The 19471-nt window shown below is 36.1% G+C and overlaps 1 protein-coding gene across 4 annotated transcripts in view; it reads left to right on the forward strand.

The window, feature by feature from the left end:
- ATP8A1 (ATPase, aminophospholipid transporter (APLT), class I, type 8A, member 1) overlaps positions 1-19471 on the forward strand; it is a 109009-nt gene that overhangs the window by 47778 nt on the left and 41760 nt on the right. For all 4 annotated transcript variants that reach the window (XM_014957821.1, XM_014957823.1, XM_014957820.1 and 1 more), the window contains 6 exons: positions 4667-4736; positions 5804-5888; positions 9258-9397; positions 11232-11370; positions 12652-12716; positions 17610-17782. In XM_014957821.1, the coding sequence (XP_014813307.1) occupies positions 4667-4736; positions 5804-5888; positions 9258-9397; positions 11232-11370; positions 12652-12716; positions 17610-17782 (672 nt within the window). The remainder of the gene's footprint in view (positions 1-4666; positions 4737-5803; positions 5889-9257; positions 9398-11231; positions 11371-12651; positions 12717-17609; positions 17783-19471) is intronic.

Below are 19471 nucleotides of genomic sequence, written 5' to 3' on the forward strand. Positions count from 1 at the left end.
ATCTGTGCCATGGTTTCATTTTTCTGTAGGCACTTCTTTCACTTTCTGTTCTGGAAAGTTAGCAAGTATGTAGTATGAAGGGTGGTGGTGGTAGTTTGACATCTGTGAAAGTTTATATTGCATTCAGTGATTAGTAGCGAAGGATTCCTATGTTGTTTCTGGTTTTTATCTTTGTCTTAATTTCATAGATCTTTTTAAACTTCTGTTTAAGACTGTGGCAGTATAAAATTGTAATTTACACAATGGTACTTCATAGAGAAAGGAGAATTGCTTTTAAATCTTAAACTTTGGAGGTTTAAGTTTTTTTGGTGGATACCAATCACTCAACATTATTAAGCATTCAGGTTTTTATAGCTGTTTTTGTTCTTATTCTGTAGTATTTAGCTTTGCTTGGAACTGACTTGTTGGAAGCACTAGAGGTCACCCTTGTTCCACAGCAAGAGAAATTTTGGCTCCAAAACATAACACCATCTGTATGGGTAGGAGCATGTACCTTCAGAGAAGTATTCTGTAGTGATTAAACTATTGACTTAAGAGTTTCCAGGTGTTGCAAGTTTTTCCCAGAAAATTGCAAACTAATTCCTTGCCACCTTCCAGTATAAGCCAGATCTTTCGGAGAAGTATGTTACTGAAGTAAAACTTGTCGGAATGCTTGGCAGAGTTGTCTTTCATGGCATTCTCTTTCTACAGTGATCATAGCTGTGCTTGTGAAAAGGAACTTCTACAATATGCTAATTATACTTTGTTCATGGCAGGGAAGTAGCTCTCAGTCTAACTGTCAGGTGAGCACACAGAAAGCAACTGGTAATCCTTAACCAGTTGACAATTATTCCTGAATTGTACTGCTAATCTCTTGATAACTTGCACTGAATTTAGTTTGTGTCCAGTAGATGATCCTCTGCTCAGGTGCCACAACTGCTGTGGTATCTTAAGCTCAAAGAAGTGAAGAATTGATCAGACCCTCTGCTGTTCAGGGCTCCCCAAACTCTCAGGGAAGGAGCTGTGCTGTGTTGTTCCCATTCTTGTATTCTGTCACCTGTAACTGTGACAAACAGGTAATCCACAGCTGTCTCTTGGGAGCCAAAACCAACCCCTAGGGTCTGTATCTATGAGCAGAGGGAAGCAAGGCAGGTGTCAGGTAAGGATCCAGAAGCGTAGAATGTCTTCTGCTTACTGCCATCTCTCTACCAATTACGTGCACTGTCTTTTCACCTGGGCCAGCTGCAACGTGTCATTCTAGCAGTGCTACTGAATGAGGTTTTGACGTGTATCTGCTTGTTTTGTTAGAGGGATTAATTTAATTTTTAGCACTAGAATTAATTTCTCTGGCGAGTATTGACTATAGATGCAGTAACATCTCAATATCTGGAGCGTGTCCCATGTATTGATTTAATGACTGATTTTCATCTGTATCCCTGGGGCTACCTCCACAGTCTAGCAGAAACTGTCTGTCATAGAGTAAAGCTGCTTGTCTAAAACCTGCATATTTTTTTATTTATAATGCTGATGTATTTATGGGAAATTCAGCAATAGCTTGACTAGTCCCCTGTCTGATCACTTTAATGAATAATCTACCTTGCCTTGGCTTTTGTACTGGGCAGATAGAAGGCCTCCTTCTAGAGCATTTGAGACCTTATCTCCTTTCTGTCATTCAAAGAGGTCCAGAATATAGTGATCCTATTCTGTGACTGTAGACTGATACTTCTAAATGTAGAAAAAGAGTGAGTGGCTGACAGAGGAGGTACTGAAACCTCTGTAGCAGTGTTAGTTTTCTGTGGTTGTATGCTTACACTCAAAAGAAATTTTCTTCTTAAACCTAAGACAGATTTTAAATAACAGAGGGCCCATCACAAACTATTTCTGAGATCCCAAATTCTGGAAGTGGCAAATCTTGTGACTGAGGGAGGTATTTCTGTCCTCTTACGATGCTTCTGTCTATCTGTAATCCCATGGCAACTCCACAGGAATTACCAGCTATTCTGCCTCCTTGTCACAACCCAAAGGGCTGCCCAGCCTGCAGGTGTATAGAGATCATAACAGTGGGTTTGCAGGATTCCATAACACATGAAGACACAGAGACTTTTATTTTCTATATTTCTTTATTACAGATTACTGCTAATTATGATTGGTAAAGCAAGTATACTCATGGGTAATAAAGTAAATTTATATTTTAAATAGTAGCAGCAATCAATAGAATCAATAGAAGCAACTATATATTTCCGTATATTTCAAGTTGATACTAAGTTATCACTAGTGAAGAAATACACTAAAAATCAGTTACCTATATGTGTGCACACACAGACACATATATGTATAGTATTCAAAATAGTACAGGTACAGCGCTCGCCAAACCGTTCCTACGAGTGGGGCCTCAAAGTGGATGACAGAAAAAATCTTACTTTGAGGAGTGAGAGTCTGGAGTCAGCCAGGTGTTCCTGATCTTGGTCCAACTTGTCTAGGAGATCTCAAAGAAAAACTCATGCAGGGGGAGTTCTCAAAGACAGAGGCTCCATTTTGGGTAAAAGCAAGTCATTTTTATATGGCAGAGATATAAGGGGGTGTAGGACACCACCACCTGGAGTAGTCAATAGATGCTAATTTCTGTTTTTCACCTGGGACAGCCAATAGATGATGGTGTTTTCTTGCAGACCAATCTTTATTTTTCCAGAATGTTTTCATTTTCTTTCAGCTAAAACAACCAATAGCAGTTGCCAATTCCTACTTTCTCGGGACGTTTTCTTCCTTTTCCAGACTTTATCACCTTTCCAGACAACAAGTTGCAGTTACAGTTCCTTGTTTTGCACTTATTAATGGATTCTAGGTACCCAGCTGTACTTCAGAGATGCTGGCCGCAGTTCTTAAGGATGTTTCTGGTTCCCCAGCTGGCAGGCATTTTCTCTGTCAGGATTTCAGCAGATACCTTCTGTTTAGTATTTTTCCCCTTATAACCAGGTCACCTGTATGGCTGCTCATGATAATTCTGTGGTGAAGAAAACAAAACACAAAGACGTGGTCTCACACTGACAGTTATTTGTAGTAGTGCAATTTTGTGGTTTTCTATATTTCACCAAGAAAAGAACATGTAATTGTCACTGCAGTGAAAAGGCTCATAAAAAGTTAGAAGTCCTTGACAGTAAGTCCTGCTCATTAGCTTTATTGCAGTTTTGCTAAGAAAATATTTGTCAGTCACAATTCAATATCTGTCTTTGTAGTCAAAGTTTCAGAATGCTACAGGAAAACATTGGTTATTCTGTGATACATCTTCAGTAGATTGATAGGCAGCTGTATGCAGGACTTCAGGATTGCAAGACAAGTGAAAAACTGCTGAGATTTTGCCCATCAAGGGCATATATATCAAATTGTTGTTTATACGAACCCTAATTACTGCAGTTTTCTCCACGGTTCCTTAACTGAACGTTCAGGCAAGTGTAATGAAACTAAGTAGCAGCAGGCCAGATAATCTTGGTAAGAATCAAAACGGATCTGAGACTTGCTTTTATTTTAGGCGATTTAACTGCACTTTAGTTGATCTGAATTTCTCCACTGTTGTCTAAGCAAATCCCCAACTGGACGATGTCTAAGGGTTTGTGGAATTAAGCTTATCTGAGGTTTTTTTCTGAGGTTTTTTTGGATTAGAGATGAAGTGGAGGAGTTGCAGCAGTTAATGCCTTTTTGTGCTCTCTTGTGCAATATTCGCGGTAAAAATGTAATTTAATGTTGCTGTCCAGATGTCTGTACTTGAAGCAAAGTGCATGCACAGGTGGAATAGGAAAATACTTTCTTGAAGATACTATTCAGTCAGTTACTTCACCAGTAATTATAAAATTCCTTCCTCCACCTATCTCCATGCATTCCACTTACAGGAAGTTTTCCATGGCAGTCTGAACTTCAGGAGCCATTCATACAATAATGCTATTTGATCATGTAGAAATGGGATCCAGTTCCAACAGGAACCGAAACTGTAGAAAGACCATATATTTCCATCTCTTTGGTGTCTTTTACTGTGAACTGTTGCATGAGAAATGCGTTTTGGTCCCTGAATAGTTTCTGTGTGTTTACTTTAAAAGTTGAAGTTTGAAAGAATTACAGTATAAATACATATTTTGACTGGACATGACCTTGAATCTAAGGTGTGCTTGTGCTTTCCTCCAATTCCTACCTCACTCATGAGGACAAAAAAAACCTTCAGATCTCATTACCTGAGAGCCAGAGAGTAGTTAAAATGAGGCAAGCCCTTTTCCAGTTCTTGACATAGTTAAAACTTTGCCTGATGAATGAAACTCTGGGATGACAGTAATAGTTTTGCAGCACGGTATGGTGTATGAGAGACTGGCTGGGAAAGAAGAAAAAGCTGAAACAATCAGTGATACACTACCTCTTTATGATACCGGTCACAACTGCTTTGTGCTTCAAGGTGCTTTTTTGTGATCAGTATTCAGATGAAAGTGAATATTCTCAAATTTGTTTTTATGGGAAAAGGGCCTGCAGAAGTATGCACAGAAAACCAGTGTTTGCTCTAATTATTAAGACAGTAAAACTGTTTTTCCATCCAGTCACCTGAGAACATAATTCAGAATAGGTAGCCCTTACTTAATTTCCTTTGTCTTTTATATAAGATATATATTGATATTCTTAGGTTAAATGTTGGCGCTTATTTCCCTTTCAGCACTAGGAAGAGAATGTCAGTGATAGTTCGCACGCCATCAGGAAAGTTAAGACTCTACTGCAAAGGAGCTGTGAGTTTTATTCTCTTTTCACTGTTTCAAAGAATGTGTGCTACCAATACAAATACGAAAGGGAAAGGTTCTTATAACTGCAGTCAAAACATTGAAAATGTGGGGGAAGGAATGTTGATTCCTTTTTAAATTTACATCATTTTACTATGTGGCTGTTTAATGTGATGAACTAGTTAAGGTCTTTTTTTACTAACTGCCTATGAGGGTATGACAGACCTGTTCATCCTATTCCTTCTACTGGACTAGTGCATTTATGATTCTTATTAATTGGTTCCTTCTGTACTCCAAAAAATAGATGAATGTGTGGTTTAATCTGTAAGCTACTTGCTGGTGTAGCTGAGTATTAATCACGAGGTAGAAATGGTAATTCAGCGCAAGTGAGTAGATGAGAATTTTAACCTACCATTGATGTTATGCCAGAAGTAAATAATTCCTGAAAACAGCATCTATGGGAAGATATTTTAATCATAATGTATCTGGGAATGGCAGAGTTGCTCATTAGTTCTTGTTTTGTATTTTATGTCAAGTTTGAGGGGGAGGGGGATGCAAATCCAGTTCCCAAATGGTTTAAAAAAAAAAAAAAATGAAGTTGATTGAATATAAACGTCCATTCTGTATCTTCTCAAGCAGAAAGAAGAAGCTGTTGTTAATATTCTGTATATCAAGCTGGCTACAAAAACCCGAGAATGGCAGTTATGAAACACTAATTTTACCTTGCAGGCTTAATATTAAATAGGAAGACAGCATTTTAGGAGATCAAAAGAATTCACATCACAAACCAAAGCAAGATGCAGCGCTTTTCAAAATGAATGGAAATAAAAGCAAAAATGTAGGAAAGAAAAACTGCATCATAGCAGAATTTGTAAATTTAAAGTATTTGAGGATTTGGAACGCCCGTTTTTCCTTCCTCTGAAATAAAATTAGTTCTATTCATTTTTTTTTGTACTGAAATAAATTAAGAGTGTTGCATATTTTTCTGCCATTTTCCTACGTGATTTGTATTGTCTGCATAAAAAAACCTTATTTTTCTATTAAATTGTTCTAAGTTCTCTTTATTTGTTTTGTAGGATACTGTAATTTATGACCGTCTTGCTGAAAGTTCAAAATACAAAGAAATCACCTTAAAACATCTAGAGCAGTTTGCTACAGAAGGTGGGTTATACTATTCAATATAAAACTAATTGTGAAAATCAATTACTGCTCAACTTTTCAGTTCTGGAGTTTTATGTTACAGTAATGTTTTATTCACGTTAAGTTTGAAAATTGTCTTTTAGTAATGCCTCCTAAAAAGGGTCTTCCTCTTCCTGACAAGTTCCAATAATAAACTCATGCTTTAAAAAACAAAAAATCAAAAAAACCACACAACAATAACAGAATACAACACCCACACAGTACACAATGGAGTCTTTTAAACAAAATATATTATTCCAGAGAGCAAACACATTGCACATCATTGTTTGTTTCTGTGAAGATCTCATTTCCCATGGTCACTTTCATGTCCCACACTCAATGAAAGCTGTAGGGATGGCACACAGGAAGAAATAGCCAAAGTGAAGATGTTTTAGTTTATCGATGAGTTGGGAGAGAGTAGTTGGAAGCAGAATTACCACAGTTACAGGAATCTGGACTGCAATTTTTTTACCTCTTCATTTTTTTAATACATTGTTAGTAGAACATTACAGTTATCTTTAGTGTGTCTTAAGAAATAAGCTTGCACTGGAAAGGAAACTTTATTAAAATATTTTCCTTCTAAAATACTGTCCTTACTTTTTGATAACTGATGTCTGGCCAAATCTTCCTGTATCCTGATCAGGAAAGATCTTTTTGCATCTGTTATACATATGACTTATCTAATTTTTCTCATTTGGTTTATAATGGAATTTAGCATTTTAACTAGTGTCATAGTCAGCACCTTCAGTCTCCTGACTCTGTCAGTGCCAGCAGAAGCAAGCCACAGATATGTTCCTTTTGTTAGTTTTCCATATCAAATCTCTGCAGGAAACATTTGGTTAGCCTTAAATAATTTCACAGTATCAAAGTATAATAAATTATACAATAAAGTTGAAAGCAGAATGAGAACCAAACAAATTTGACTGATGGTAGAACATGAAGCCTCGGATACACCCTTTGAGCTCCTGAGTCTAGTTGCATGAGCTGATTGGCCGGTTTGGGGTTTTATGAAAGCCTGACCAGGATCAGTCAAGGAAAAGTTACTTAGATGTGAAGTTAGTTTAGGTCATAAAACTACATGTTTGATACAGAAGAGAGAAAAATAGATCAAAATCTGCTATCCTGTGTGAACTGATATGAAAATTTCAATCCAATCATTAATTACTGTTCTCATATTAAATACTGTTCTCAATTACTGTACCACTCATTAAATCAGTGGTACAACTGATAGAGCTTTTTTCATAGCAGTCAGGTTGGATTGAATAGATCAACATAAACCGTGAAAAATTTCTCCCATCTAAAACCACTGTACATGCATATTAGTGTTAAAATGTTTGTTCAAGTACTTTTTGCACCCTTCTTTTCAACAGATGAAAAGATTTACTGTTCAGAAGAGTGAATTGCTAACCTTTAAAAAGCATAAAATTCAACCTTTAAAAAAAAAAAAAGAAAAAATAAGTACGTGTCTCTCTCTGGAATCGATTAAAGAAATTGGTATTTATTTTTGCATCGATTTAAATTGCAGCCTATGACGTTGCAAAGTTTCTCATGAGTAGTCTTTCATGTGGCAGTACAGTATGTCCTTGGCATTTGCTGCATGCTCTTGGTGTGTTGTTCAAAAATGAAGTGGTTAGCATGGCTGGCATTTATATTTAAGCATTTATTAAGCCTGAGTGTTAATGCCTGCTTGGATAAATAGAAAAAGTGTGTAATTTTCCTGTGGTGTTGTTCCAGACTGTTAAGGAGCAGACTTAATGATGTTTTGTTTTCCACTTTTCTTTTGGAAGACCCTTTTAAATCACAATGAAAAGAATCTTTTTAAATTTAAAAGTAGAAAAAAATAATCAGTCTCTACTTTAAAAAGTGAATGCCGTGAAAAACTTGTTTGCTGATACTCCATACACTCATTCTTTTCTTCATTTTATCATCTGTATAAAATATTTTGAAAGAATTATTGAAATAGTATCACTGTTAATCATAAATTCCTTTCCATCCCTTCACATCACATTCATTGCTTTGGACCTTGCTCGCATATCCTTATTACACAGAGGGGAAAAAAATATCAGTTGATTTGTCAGCCTGAAGTTTATTCTCTAGGTCTAGATGGTGAAACGCTGTGTTCCTGATGCCATTCAGTTGTCAAGTTATTAAGATTACACATGGTTTTCATCCTGAAGATCCTAAATTACTGTCTTACCTCTAAGACAGATATGTATTATTTCATGCCCAGCCTCTTGATCTCAGAATTGCTGCTGGTGCTGGGCTGTACACAATAGAAACCTCTGGACAAATGAAGATTGGATTTAGCCATCCCTGGTTATGGTGCTGTTTGTCTCCTAGAGCAGAGCAGGCAAATGACCAAAGGCACTGACTACATTAGTCCTCTCTGTCCCCCTCCTAAATCGACCTGTCTGCATATTGTGGCTTCATGAGACATCATTTGGCTAGATCAACACTCTTCTCAGCATATAAAAGAGGCCAATTTCTTGCTCTGGAAATCTAAGAATCTGATACTATGTGAAAATGAACTGTCAGAACATTCACACTTAGCTACTTAAATTGAATATAAATGTGTGTTGTCAAAAATAGATGTTTCTTATAATCTTGCCGTCTCAAATTCTCACTGTAGTGCTTCAGATTTCTACTGAAGGAAAAAATCTGTTAAGTATAACCAGTTCAAAGATTGTTAAGTAGCATCTGCAAATGTTGCCTGTACACAAAGATTTTATTGTAAGAATTTGGAAAGCTGAAAGAATCTGTGAGATGGGAAAATTAAATCTGAGCAGATTCCAAGTCGGCTGCTAGGTGGTAACTTTCAAACTCCAACCGAGAGTTTCCTAAGAGTATTGAGGAGGGGTGAAGAAGAGGGTAGCAGTAACATTATGCTGATATATTTTCACTTTATTGCTTTCCAGCATAGTGATGTTTAAGTTTATAAAATTTTTGTTAAGAGATGTAATTCAATCTTATAGTTTTAGTGTTTCTAAAAATCTAATGCATATACCTGTTCAGGAAGTCTAATTGGGATTGCTTTAGGTTTTGCCTACAGTTTAAGATAAGTTGAATTTTGTGTAAAATGTTATTATTTTTGTCTCCTGAAGTACATCAGCTGTATTACCTTCAGCTACCTTGAAACAGTTATTCTGTTGAATAAATTTTTATTTAGATCATGTTTTTCACTTTGTATATATTAAAGAAGTCCTTCAAGACATTCAACATTAAGTTGAAAATCAGGCATAAGCATACATAAAATGCAGAATAAATTCAGCTTTTAATAGTAAATTGTTGCAGGCATATCAAGAAAGGCACTAACAATTACTGAATCATACTTACTATTTGCTTTCTCTTTAGGCTTAAGAACTCTGTGTTTTGCTGTGGCTGAGATTTCAGAAAGTGATTATCAAGAGTGGTTGGACTTCTATCACCGTGCTTCTACAGCTTTACAGAACAGAGCGCTCAAACTTGAGGAAAGCTATGAACTCATCGAAAAAGTATGTGTAGCTTTCCTCATTGGTCAGTTTTGGGGGAAAGGGGTGAGGAAAAGTGTTTTCTAGCTCTTATTTTTTCTAATTCTGACAGCTGTGTCGTGTAGTCCTTGCCGTTTAGATGATCAAAATGAAGGAAAGATTGATATGACAGAGCTTTTGCAGCAAGTAGCTGCCTTGCCAGAAACTATTGATTTTGAGTTGAACTACTACAAAGCTTTTTTTCAGAGCTGCTCTGTTGTGTAAAAAAAGTGTAATAACAGGCAAACAACATCTGCTTCTTTGTCTCATGATCATAGGACTATAGAGTAATTAAGGTTGGAAGAGACTTCTGGAGGTCATCTAGAGACAAAAATCCCTGCACAAAGCAGGGCTAATTTTGCTTGCCCAGCACTTCGGTGAAGTTTTGAGTGTCTGTAAGGAGGGAGTTTTCCCAGCTGCAGTAAGCATTTTTTTTAGTGCTCAGCTATTCTTTTTCCCCTTTTTCTGAATTAAAATTTCTATTAGTGCAGAATGTGAGTGTTACGTCCTGCCCTTTTACCATGTACCTCTTAAAGGAAGATAGCTTCTCTGCAAGCCTTCTTCATTAGCAGAAGGCAGCCATGGAATCCTTCCCTTAATCTTAATTTTTTTCCCCGTGTTAAACTCATCCTGCTTCCTCAGCTACTCTTAATATAGTGTGCTCCAAGTCTCAGACTATTTTGGTGTCCCTCCACTGGACTTGCTCCACTTAGTCAGCTTCTCTTGAAGGCCCAGAAAGGGAGGTATGTTATACCCAGATGCAGCTTCACAAAGAGCAGAGCCGTAATCACTTCCCTTGAGTTTCTGGCACTGCTGCTGCTGGAGTAGCCAAGTGAGACTACAGGCAGTTAGACCTCACTGCCTCAACAAAAAAGGCTCTGTGGCTCTGAAATGTATAAGCAAAAGGAGTTCATGAGACCAATATTGCTTGAAGTTTTGATACTTGAGTTTGGGGGGGGGTTGGGCTTTGGTGTTTTTTTTTTTCCCTTGGAAAGGATAAGAAGATTACGTTGATGAAACTGCTTAAAATTCAGAGCCTCAAAAACCTGCAGGGTTTAATTCATGAAAAAGAAGGATGAGGGTATATAGCATCAGTCACTTGTAAGACTTCAGTTTTCATAGATCAGCAGTTTATCCAGACGTGCACAAGACAGTCTTAAAACTATATAACTTTATTTACACCATGGCAACCCTGCTACCATTACGAATTTTTGTGTTAGCTGCACAAGTGCTTTCTCAGTATGTAGTATCCAGGTCATGCTGCAGCCTGGATCGCACACTATTAGGTTTATAATGGTGTCATTGACAGGGTTTTAGCTAGTTCTAGAGGAACAGAAATATGAAGTATAAAAATGGCTGTATTCAAAAAAATCTCATAGATTTGCTGCATGGGAAGTTAAAAGCAAACATAATCAATATTACAGTTTTAAGATTAAGATGAATTGACAAAGTATTCTTTTTAGAAGGCGAAGAGAAATCATTACAAGTGAGAGAAGACATAATAGTAGTACTCCTTAAGTCTTCAAATCAGAGAGGTGTCCCCCAGGAAAAGGTAGATGTTGCTGATCAAGCTACTGAGCTTGTGAATAATTGGGTGAAGTTTGAGTGGTCATGCTGTGCAGTTTGTTAAGCCACACAGATATTTAACTTAAAGCTCATTGGTATAAACTGATGTTTGTTAGTTGATACCCATCTGGTTAATAATTTTAGAGAGCATTAATCTTGTTGTAAATATGGAAAGTTAAACAAAAGAAACATAAAGATTAAAGCTGAATTTAAACCCAAAAAACTGCATATACTGAATATTTTGTGTTCACAGAATCTTCAGCTGCTTGGAGCAACAGCAATTGAAGATAAACTACAAGACAAAGTGCCTGAAACCATAGAGACGCTCATGAAAGCAGACATAAAAATTTGGATACTTACTGGGGACAAACAAGAGACTGCCATTAACATTGGTATTACATTTGCATTTATTTGATGGCTTTGTTACTGGTTTAGAAGCAATAGAAGCTGCTAGAGTGAAATTACTTTCAAAACAGAGTTATCTTGTAAAAAGTAATAGTATTATATGGCATTCTAGAATTTAGATGTTAATTTATTTTTCAGTCACTGAAAGTCACTGGTAGGGGAAGAGTGGGAAATGGGGGGTTCTTGCTCCATTAAAATAGTAAGAGCAAGAAAAATCAATGTTACCATACACAAGAGGGAAAAAAGGTATTTTTGCTTTTTTGTAGCATCTAAATGAATTAAAAAGAATACATTTTTTGGGTTTTTACAGTGAAAGGGAGTAACATTAAGAAACTGTAAGCATTCTTAGTTTTTCTTCTGTATTTTTCCTTCTTTCTAAGAAAGCTGACAGGGACCATGATCTTAACTAAGGCAAAACAATATAGATTGTGCATTAAAGTACTATAAACTTTACCATCAGTCAGGGGTTTCCGTTTATTCTTCCCTTTTATTATGAAGAAGGAAAAAAAAGAATCATGAATTAAATAATTTCAACAGAGACAAATCTGTATTTTTAAATAGTAATACATGAAAGCTGCATTAAAGACTTAATATTCTTTGCATATGAGCATATCATCAATTCTACTGTAGCCTAAATATGTACCCAAAATAAAGCATTAGTTTGGTCATGTGGTCCTTTTTATCGCTATTATTTTTTTTAATTTTAAAGAATTTTTGTATGCACATTTTACTGTCGATCTAAGGTTATTTTCATTAGTACCTTCAGGTTTCAGGCCACACGTGTAATACCAGTATTTTCACTGTATTAAGAATGATGATATATATTTGTCTAGGCAGCCTGGATCATTAGCATAGAGCATACATTCTGTTTAAAGCATCAAAGACTAAAAGAAAAGAATGAGAACATGGGTATATGTAAATTTTTTATTAAATGCAAGTTGCATTCCAAAAATTTACAAGGCCAAGGGAGATCTGTTTGCTGTTTTCTCCAACTCCCTGTAAAGCTGTTTCTTGTCCTTCTGCTGAGCACCTCTGTGAATAAGGCACAACAGTTGCAAGTTGCAGCAAGAAAAATTCTGATTGTTCTGACTTAGTACCCGTCTGTCTAATTTTTAATAGAATGCAGTATAATTTTTTTACCACTGATTTCAGCTGGGGAAGTCTTATTTTTAGTTCTCTGTAATTCTTTGACAGGGGAAAAAAATGCTTTGTTATATTATATTGGATTTTGTGGAACAAATTTTTGAAAACAAAAATATTTTTAACAGGTCACTCCTGTAAACTTTTGCGAAAGAACATGGGACTAATTGTTATAAATGAAGGCTCACTTGATGTAAGTAAAGTCTGCAAAGTTTTCAGTTAGTGAAACATTAATTTACTGCTTCAAATATCTAAATGTCATGGTGGAGGTTTCCTGAAAAATAACTTCTATTTATTTGAACAAACACAGAAAATTCTGCTAAAACTATGGTTGGGGGTTGTTTCTGCTTATTTGTTTTGGGAGGGTTACTTTTTTGTCTGTTTTTAAAATCTTCTCAGTTACTTTTAGTATTGCACACTTGGAAGAACATGTGGTCTTTTGTTACAAAATGTTACTGAATAACTAGAAATTTAGTCTACAGCTTCTAAAACCACAGTGTAGCTACTACACAAATCAGAATAATGAGCAAACAAATCCTGCATAGTGAAATTACTCCATCCTTGCAGGCACAAAGCCAGAACCTTCATGTGCTTCTAAGTCACACCTAGCAGTGCCCAAACAAACTAACCCTATATTCTTTTCTAATGCTGTTTCTTACAGAATGCTTAGTTTCTGCCAAAAATTAATTGTTACTGTGGTTAAACAGCTGAAATTGTAATCAGATGTTGCAGTACATGTAAGGGTTAAAACTACCAACTTGCAAGTATACACTGCTCTGTAGAGAAAAGATTCTTTAGATAAGGTAGGAATGCAATATTAAGTGAAAAATCCCATGAGGGAAAGAACTTAAATCCTTTTACCGCCCTCTAAGGGAGCCTTAAATGAACTTAGAAGTGGAAGAATTCCCTCAGTGGGAAAACTCACTGTCCAGAAGGCTTCAGGAGGAAACCCTGGAATGAAGTTTACCTTATTCTATATCGTGGCCAGATTGCTCAGGGTGTAGGGAGAGAAAGTGAAAATAAAGTATGAGAATTGATAAGAGTGCCTTAACTAAAAGTTTCCATGGTAGCATATAAGAGTAGGCTACAACATGAATTAAAATACTTCCTTTTTTTTTTTTTGGTAAGTACTTATTTAAATGTTTTGACCCATTTAGAATAACGTATTTTCAACATTAAAATGAATTTAATCACTGTGATTCTCTTTCAAATATAAATTGTTTTAAGCAACATATTTTTGCTGATAAGATTTATAATAAAATCCCAAACACAGGACAGGCAGAAGCTGTTGATTAATGTCTGGAACCAGAGTCTGTTGATACAGTAAGCAACTTTTGACACAAGTAGCCTGTGATATTAATGAAAAGAGGCAATTTTCTTTTCTTAGTTTAGTTCATTGGGTAGCTTTTGAAAGATTGCGATCATTGTTTGTTGAAAAAACAGGGAAGGTTTTTGGTTCAAGCCCTTAACTTTGCTTTTGAATTTTTCCCTCAACCAACCTCTGAGTAAAAATTAATGTTCCCAATGGAAGGGAGAACTTCTGTCCTGTATTTAGGTTATTTACATAGACTGCTGGATTTCAGAATTACTGCAATACTTAATAGATTTGAAGTGCAAAAGGTTGACTACTTTGTATACTTCTTCATATATGTAATGAAATAAAGTGAGGTGGGTTTATTTAACTACTGAAAAGAGTCCAGTAAAAACTCATTAAACAAGCATTGCACATTAACCACTTCTAATGCGATGATTAGAAAGTTGAATAAATATGTATTAAGCAAGGTATTTTAAAAATAAATGTATATGAATATAGTTTAGGAATAATAGATAGTATCTGATATGGTAACTGCACTGTAGTCCCTATTTCAAACGGAAGTGTCTAGATTGCATAGAGATTGAGAGATCCTTTCCCAAATGCACAAAGTACATTCCCGGTACATGGGGGTGCAGATATCACATGGCAGCTGAAATTACATATGCAAACTGGCCACTTGCAAATCTATCTGTGGTGGTAAAATAGATCATGTTTTGAGGAGCAGATAAACATAGTAATCCAATATGTTGAGGGCACGAGGCAGTTCAAATAATAATAACAAACTAAGTCTATGCCAGTATTTGAACAAGAGAGTCCATTGAAAGTTTTCTGCCTCGTTTGGTAGTGCATGTTTCACTATTTGATTAATATATACCTTGTGCCCTACTTTTTCCTTGCTGGTGTGGTTGGAATCAGATGTCAGTCTCCATTTCTATTACAACTGATTGAGTCAAAAATGGCCTTGAAAATTCTGGTGGAGGAGTGGAGCGAGTCTCAGGAAATGGTGAGAGGGGTGGACTGATGTGGTTGCAGAACCATGAGTCGGTGCAGCTGCAAGGATGGATGCCATTCCTCTTTCCTTTCTGCATACCAGCAACAGCTGGCAAGAGGCCGTAATATTTAGTTGGAATATTGTCTGTTAGGGAATATGGCTGAAAGTTTGGCTTGTGAGCAGCATAGATCCATCTCTTGTACTGGGACTCTATCCCTTGCCTGTGTTCCCGGGAGGGCTACTGGACAACCCAGTTCCATCAGCACAGGAAGAGCTGAGCAGCCAATAAAACCTTGAAGGAAAAAAACCCCAGTGCAGTGGGACCTGTGTGTTTAGGATATTGGAGAAGAGTTACTCTGTGGCTGTCCTCTCCTCCTTGGCTCTACAAAGGTGTTATGTTCATAAGAGTTAGGAAGGTTGGCTTCTCTTGGTCTACGTGCCGTTCACGGTGCTGAAAAGAGCAGCAGTAAGTGGATGCTTCTTACCCTTGCTCTTGCAATAATAGTACAATATTTGTTGCATACCAGTGGCTTCTTTTAAAAAAGAGTTAGCTCAACTCTAATCCTGTTAGGGGCAGGCAGAGTCCCCTGTCCCCTCCTCAATTTGGTCATTATTATGACCTTAGCATGCAAGACAGAGGAAGTTACAGTCAAAAAAAAAAAAAAAACAACACTCATTTAGATTGTATCCCAGCTCTGCAAATTGAGTTTACAAAGAATATGCTGAAATAAGAGATCCTTTTTTGTATGAACCAATACCCTTATTTATGGAATTAAAAGAAAAATACCCCAAGCCCCACTCCCACTCCTCAATTAGCATTTGCTGGGATAGAACTGGAAAGACTTCCAGGATGTACCTCTTTTCTGAAACAACTTGTTTTGAGGCTCCACTTCCACGAGCATCTGTTTAGCTTCACAAACAAAACATGTTTTTGTTAGTAAGTTCTTACAGTTGTAGAGAACACTGGATTTTGTTTTGCCTTCACGTTAACTTAATGGCCTGCTAAATTTCAGTATGGTACTGTTAATCATAGAAATCATAAAGAACAAAGGGTTATTATTTTAATTGTGTACTGAATTAATAATAATAGAAAATAGTTTGATTACTATTGAATTTCACTGAGAAAAAATTGATGGAAGTTGTGTAGAAGCAAATAAGGGATGTTCTGATGCTGCTTTTAATTTAAGGCATTGGATTTCAGCATAGAACTGCATAGTCTAAAAGGAATTTTAAATATGACAGGTTTGTAGTTGGGGTAAGTGTTTTGTATTGTCTTGGGGTTTTTTTGTTTGTTTTAATGTGTAGCATGCCTGGAGCTACCTGATGGCAAGTCTGTTTGTGATAAAAAATTAAGGTCAATTTAAACAGAAGAGTTTATACTGCATGAATGAGAAGAAACAATAGATGAGAGGAATATGAGGTTTCAGGCTCTTTGTGTTGCTTAAATTTAGTAAGAAGCTAAACAGTCCATGGAGATGAGAAAAATTGATACTTCCTTTATGTTGAAATGTTTCTTAATCAGAAAAGACACTGGAAAACTAGTTACAGAAGTTATTGTCATTTTAAAGGCTTTCTAACATGTCATTTTAAACAGTGGCACCTTTTTTCCCTTGCAGTTGTTATGGGTGGAGAGCCAGGAAACCCCAACAGCCTAATTTCCTTTTAGTTAAACCAATTAATTTAGAAGGCTGGTGGAAGCAAAGTAGGCAAGAAACACGGACACAAGAGTGTGTGGAACTGGGCGGAGGAGGTTGGGTGGGAAAGGCAAAGCAATATCTTTAATTTCATTGCAGAAGCTTAAGATTTGTAATTACTTCTTGGCGTTTTGTTTTTAAGGTGGTTGCACCAAATTTTATTTATGTGTATGCCCGACATCACTGAAGTAGCAGAATTATTTGTTTGTTAAACTTGTAGAAAAACATAGGAACGTAGTTGTCACAGGATGTTTCTATTTCCCAAATTCAAGGTCTTATAAGCAGAGGTTTTGTCTTCATCTTCCTTTTGCTTCCTCTTACTCCTGGGCCTTGAAGCAGGAAAACAGTAGAAGAGTACATGGTAGCTCTGTGAAGGCCATTCAAAAAGAAAGAAATGCAACAAGCAGGTTATTTTTTTTCTTCATGACACTCAATAGTGGAGCTGTACTGTAACTAACGAGATGTTAGTGACCTCCCCGAAGACAGTTACGGAGGTCCTGCTGCATTAATGCAGAAGAATGTATTGTCTACTGAATGTAAGCTAAAGTTCTCAGTACTGGATCACAGAGTTGTGGCTTGTGTAGGTGTGATTCAAACTGTTCTTAGAAACTGAAAAATACAAAGTATGATCAATTATCAGTTTTAATGCATGTACTTATGAATTATGTCTGTTTCGTTTACTTTTTTATAAACATTTAGGACCATTTTCTGTAATAGGGAACCAAAATTGTTTCTTCTGGTATCTATATATATGTGGATTTTCTTTTATATAGGTATACAGAAAACTTCTTTTAGCAAACATGTATGGCAGTATCGTTGCTGTTCAAAGAGCATTTAAAGTTCCACCACAACTTATACGTATTTTGGCAGAGTGTGAGAGAAATCCTACACACCATTTCTACTGTGGTTTCTAGTAGTACAGCTGTTGGAAATACTTTTTTCATTTAATACACTCTATTTGATAGCATAATCAAGAGGTAATTTCCTCCAAAAAGCAAATGTCAGTGTTTCTGATCACCGAAAAAAATTCAGACTTAAGAACAGTAGGAATTAAAAATAATGGACACAATTTTTTTTGTACAACAGGGAACAAGAGAGACGCTTAGCCATCATTGCAGTACTCTTGGGGATGCTTTGAGGAAGGAAAATGATTTTGCTCTCATCATTGATGGTAAATCTCTGAAGTATGCACTGACATTTGGAGTGAGACAGTATTTTCTGGATTTGGCTTTGTCATGTAAAGCTGTTATTTGTTGCAGGTAAGGTTTATGTTATTTTTGCTCTGCAGTATTTTTATTGGTGTATAAAAATAAATAAGCTTCTTTTATTTCAGAGAAAATACACACATCCATGTTGTCCAACCATGAAATACATATTTTAAAAGCCCAACTTTAGTAGCTGAATTTATGAAATATAGTCATTCAAGCAAAATATTTCTGTAGAGCAGTCTGCTATTGAGTGTTCCTTTCAGGAATTCAGGTTGCGTGTACCTAGAAAAATATTTGTCACCCATCAGGGATAGTCTCAGCAGGACTGAGACACTGATCTTAACCTTAAATTGATACTACAGTTATTGATAACCTGCAGTTAACCGCAGGCTTTAGCACACCTGGATTCTTTTGTATTGCTTCCTCCATAGGCAAGATTTTGTATCTTTGCTTTTTCTGTAAGCCATGGTTTACATTGCGTAAGAAATACACAGACATGTTCAAGGTAGTACTCTGGGTTACTTTTATTTCCTGAAGCTAATGAAAATACCTTTTTTAAATTACTCTTATTATTACTCCTGATTGTTTTAGGATTCTTTTATACAATCAGATGTTTAAACATCAGCTATTAGAACTGTAAGCTTACTATAACAAGAACTTTTTCCAGATAAAAGAAAACTAAATATCAGCATTCTTTAAATATATACAATATGAAAGCAGTTTGGCTTGCCTTTTAATATTTCCAGATTTATTTGAAGGAAGGAATACGTGGGACTCTATAAATGATAGGGTATGTTTTGCGGGGCCTTCTTGCAATTTTTTGGATTTACAAACACAAAAACAACACGCATCTCCTGAGCAGTGCATCACTTTCTCTACATTTGAATGATTGAACGAAAAGGGAAGTTGGCTGCTTGCTAGCTAGATAAACAAGAACCACTCCTTTTGATGTTTAAAGAACTTGGCTTCAGCCAAGTGATTAATCTGTCAAAAAGCAGAAGCAAGGGCTTTACTTTACAAGATCATTGGCAACACAGGTAGGATATCTGTATTAGAAAAGCAGTCAAACATTCCAGAACTGTAGAAATTGCTTTTATTTTCATCAGTATCTGAGGTAACTATTGCAAGGATAGCCAGTTGATGTTCTCAGAGTATTCTTCACTGTTTTGACCTTTGTAGTAGTATAGAAAAGGCTGTTTCCTATATTAAAACATGAAAAGTTAGTTCAGAAACAAGGTATTCAAGCTCTTCTAGAAGCCTTATACAGCTTGCTATTTCTCGATATGTAGGTGTCTCACAATAAATGCAGTACTGAAATTTCTAAGGTTGTCCGTGTGTTCAAGTTACATCTAATTCCATATTTAAATAGTATGCTATGTCTGGTTATAACTGAAATATTGCATTATAAAAAAAAAACATCTATTAAAATGGAGGTCAGGCTGGATTTTGTACAAGAACAAAAGAATTCTTAGAATTCAGCATCACTTCTTACCAAATTCAAATCTTTCAATAAATTACATAATCTTACTCTCTGCTACCTTGTTATTGCCTGTCCTGTTAGGTACTTGGAGGTAGAGACATGGTCTGTACAAATGTGAAAACTGTTGTAAATACACCTTAATAAATGCTTTTGATTAATAAAATAAATGTAATGTTCCTGTGTTCGGGTAGAAAGTTTAATAATGTTCCATTAAGATAAAGTAGATTCATCTGAAAAATCTGTGTTCAAAATGGAGCTAT

The sequence above is a fragment of the Calidris pugnax genome, unplaced genomic scaffold (genome assembly GCF_001431845.1).
Source record: "Calidris pugnax isolate Ruff unplaced genomic scaffold, ASM143184v1 scaffold349, whole genome shotgun sequence".
Taxonomy (NCBI): domain Eukaryota; kingdom Metazoa; phylum Chordata; class Aves; order Charadriiformes; family Scolopacidae; genus Calidris; species Calidris pugnax.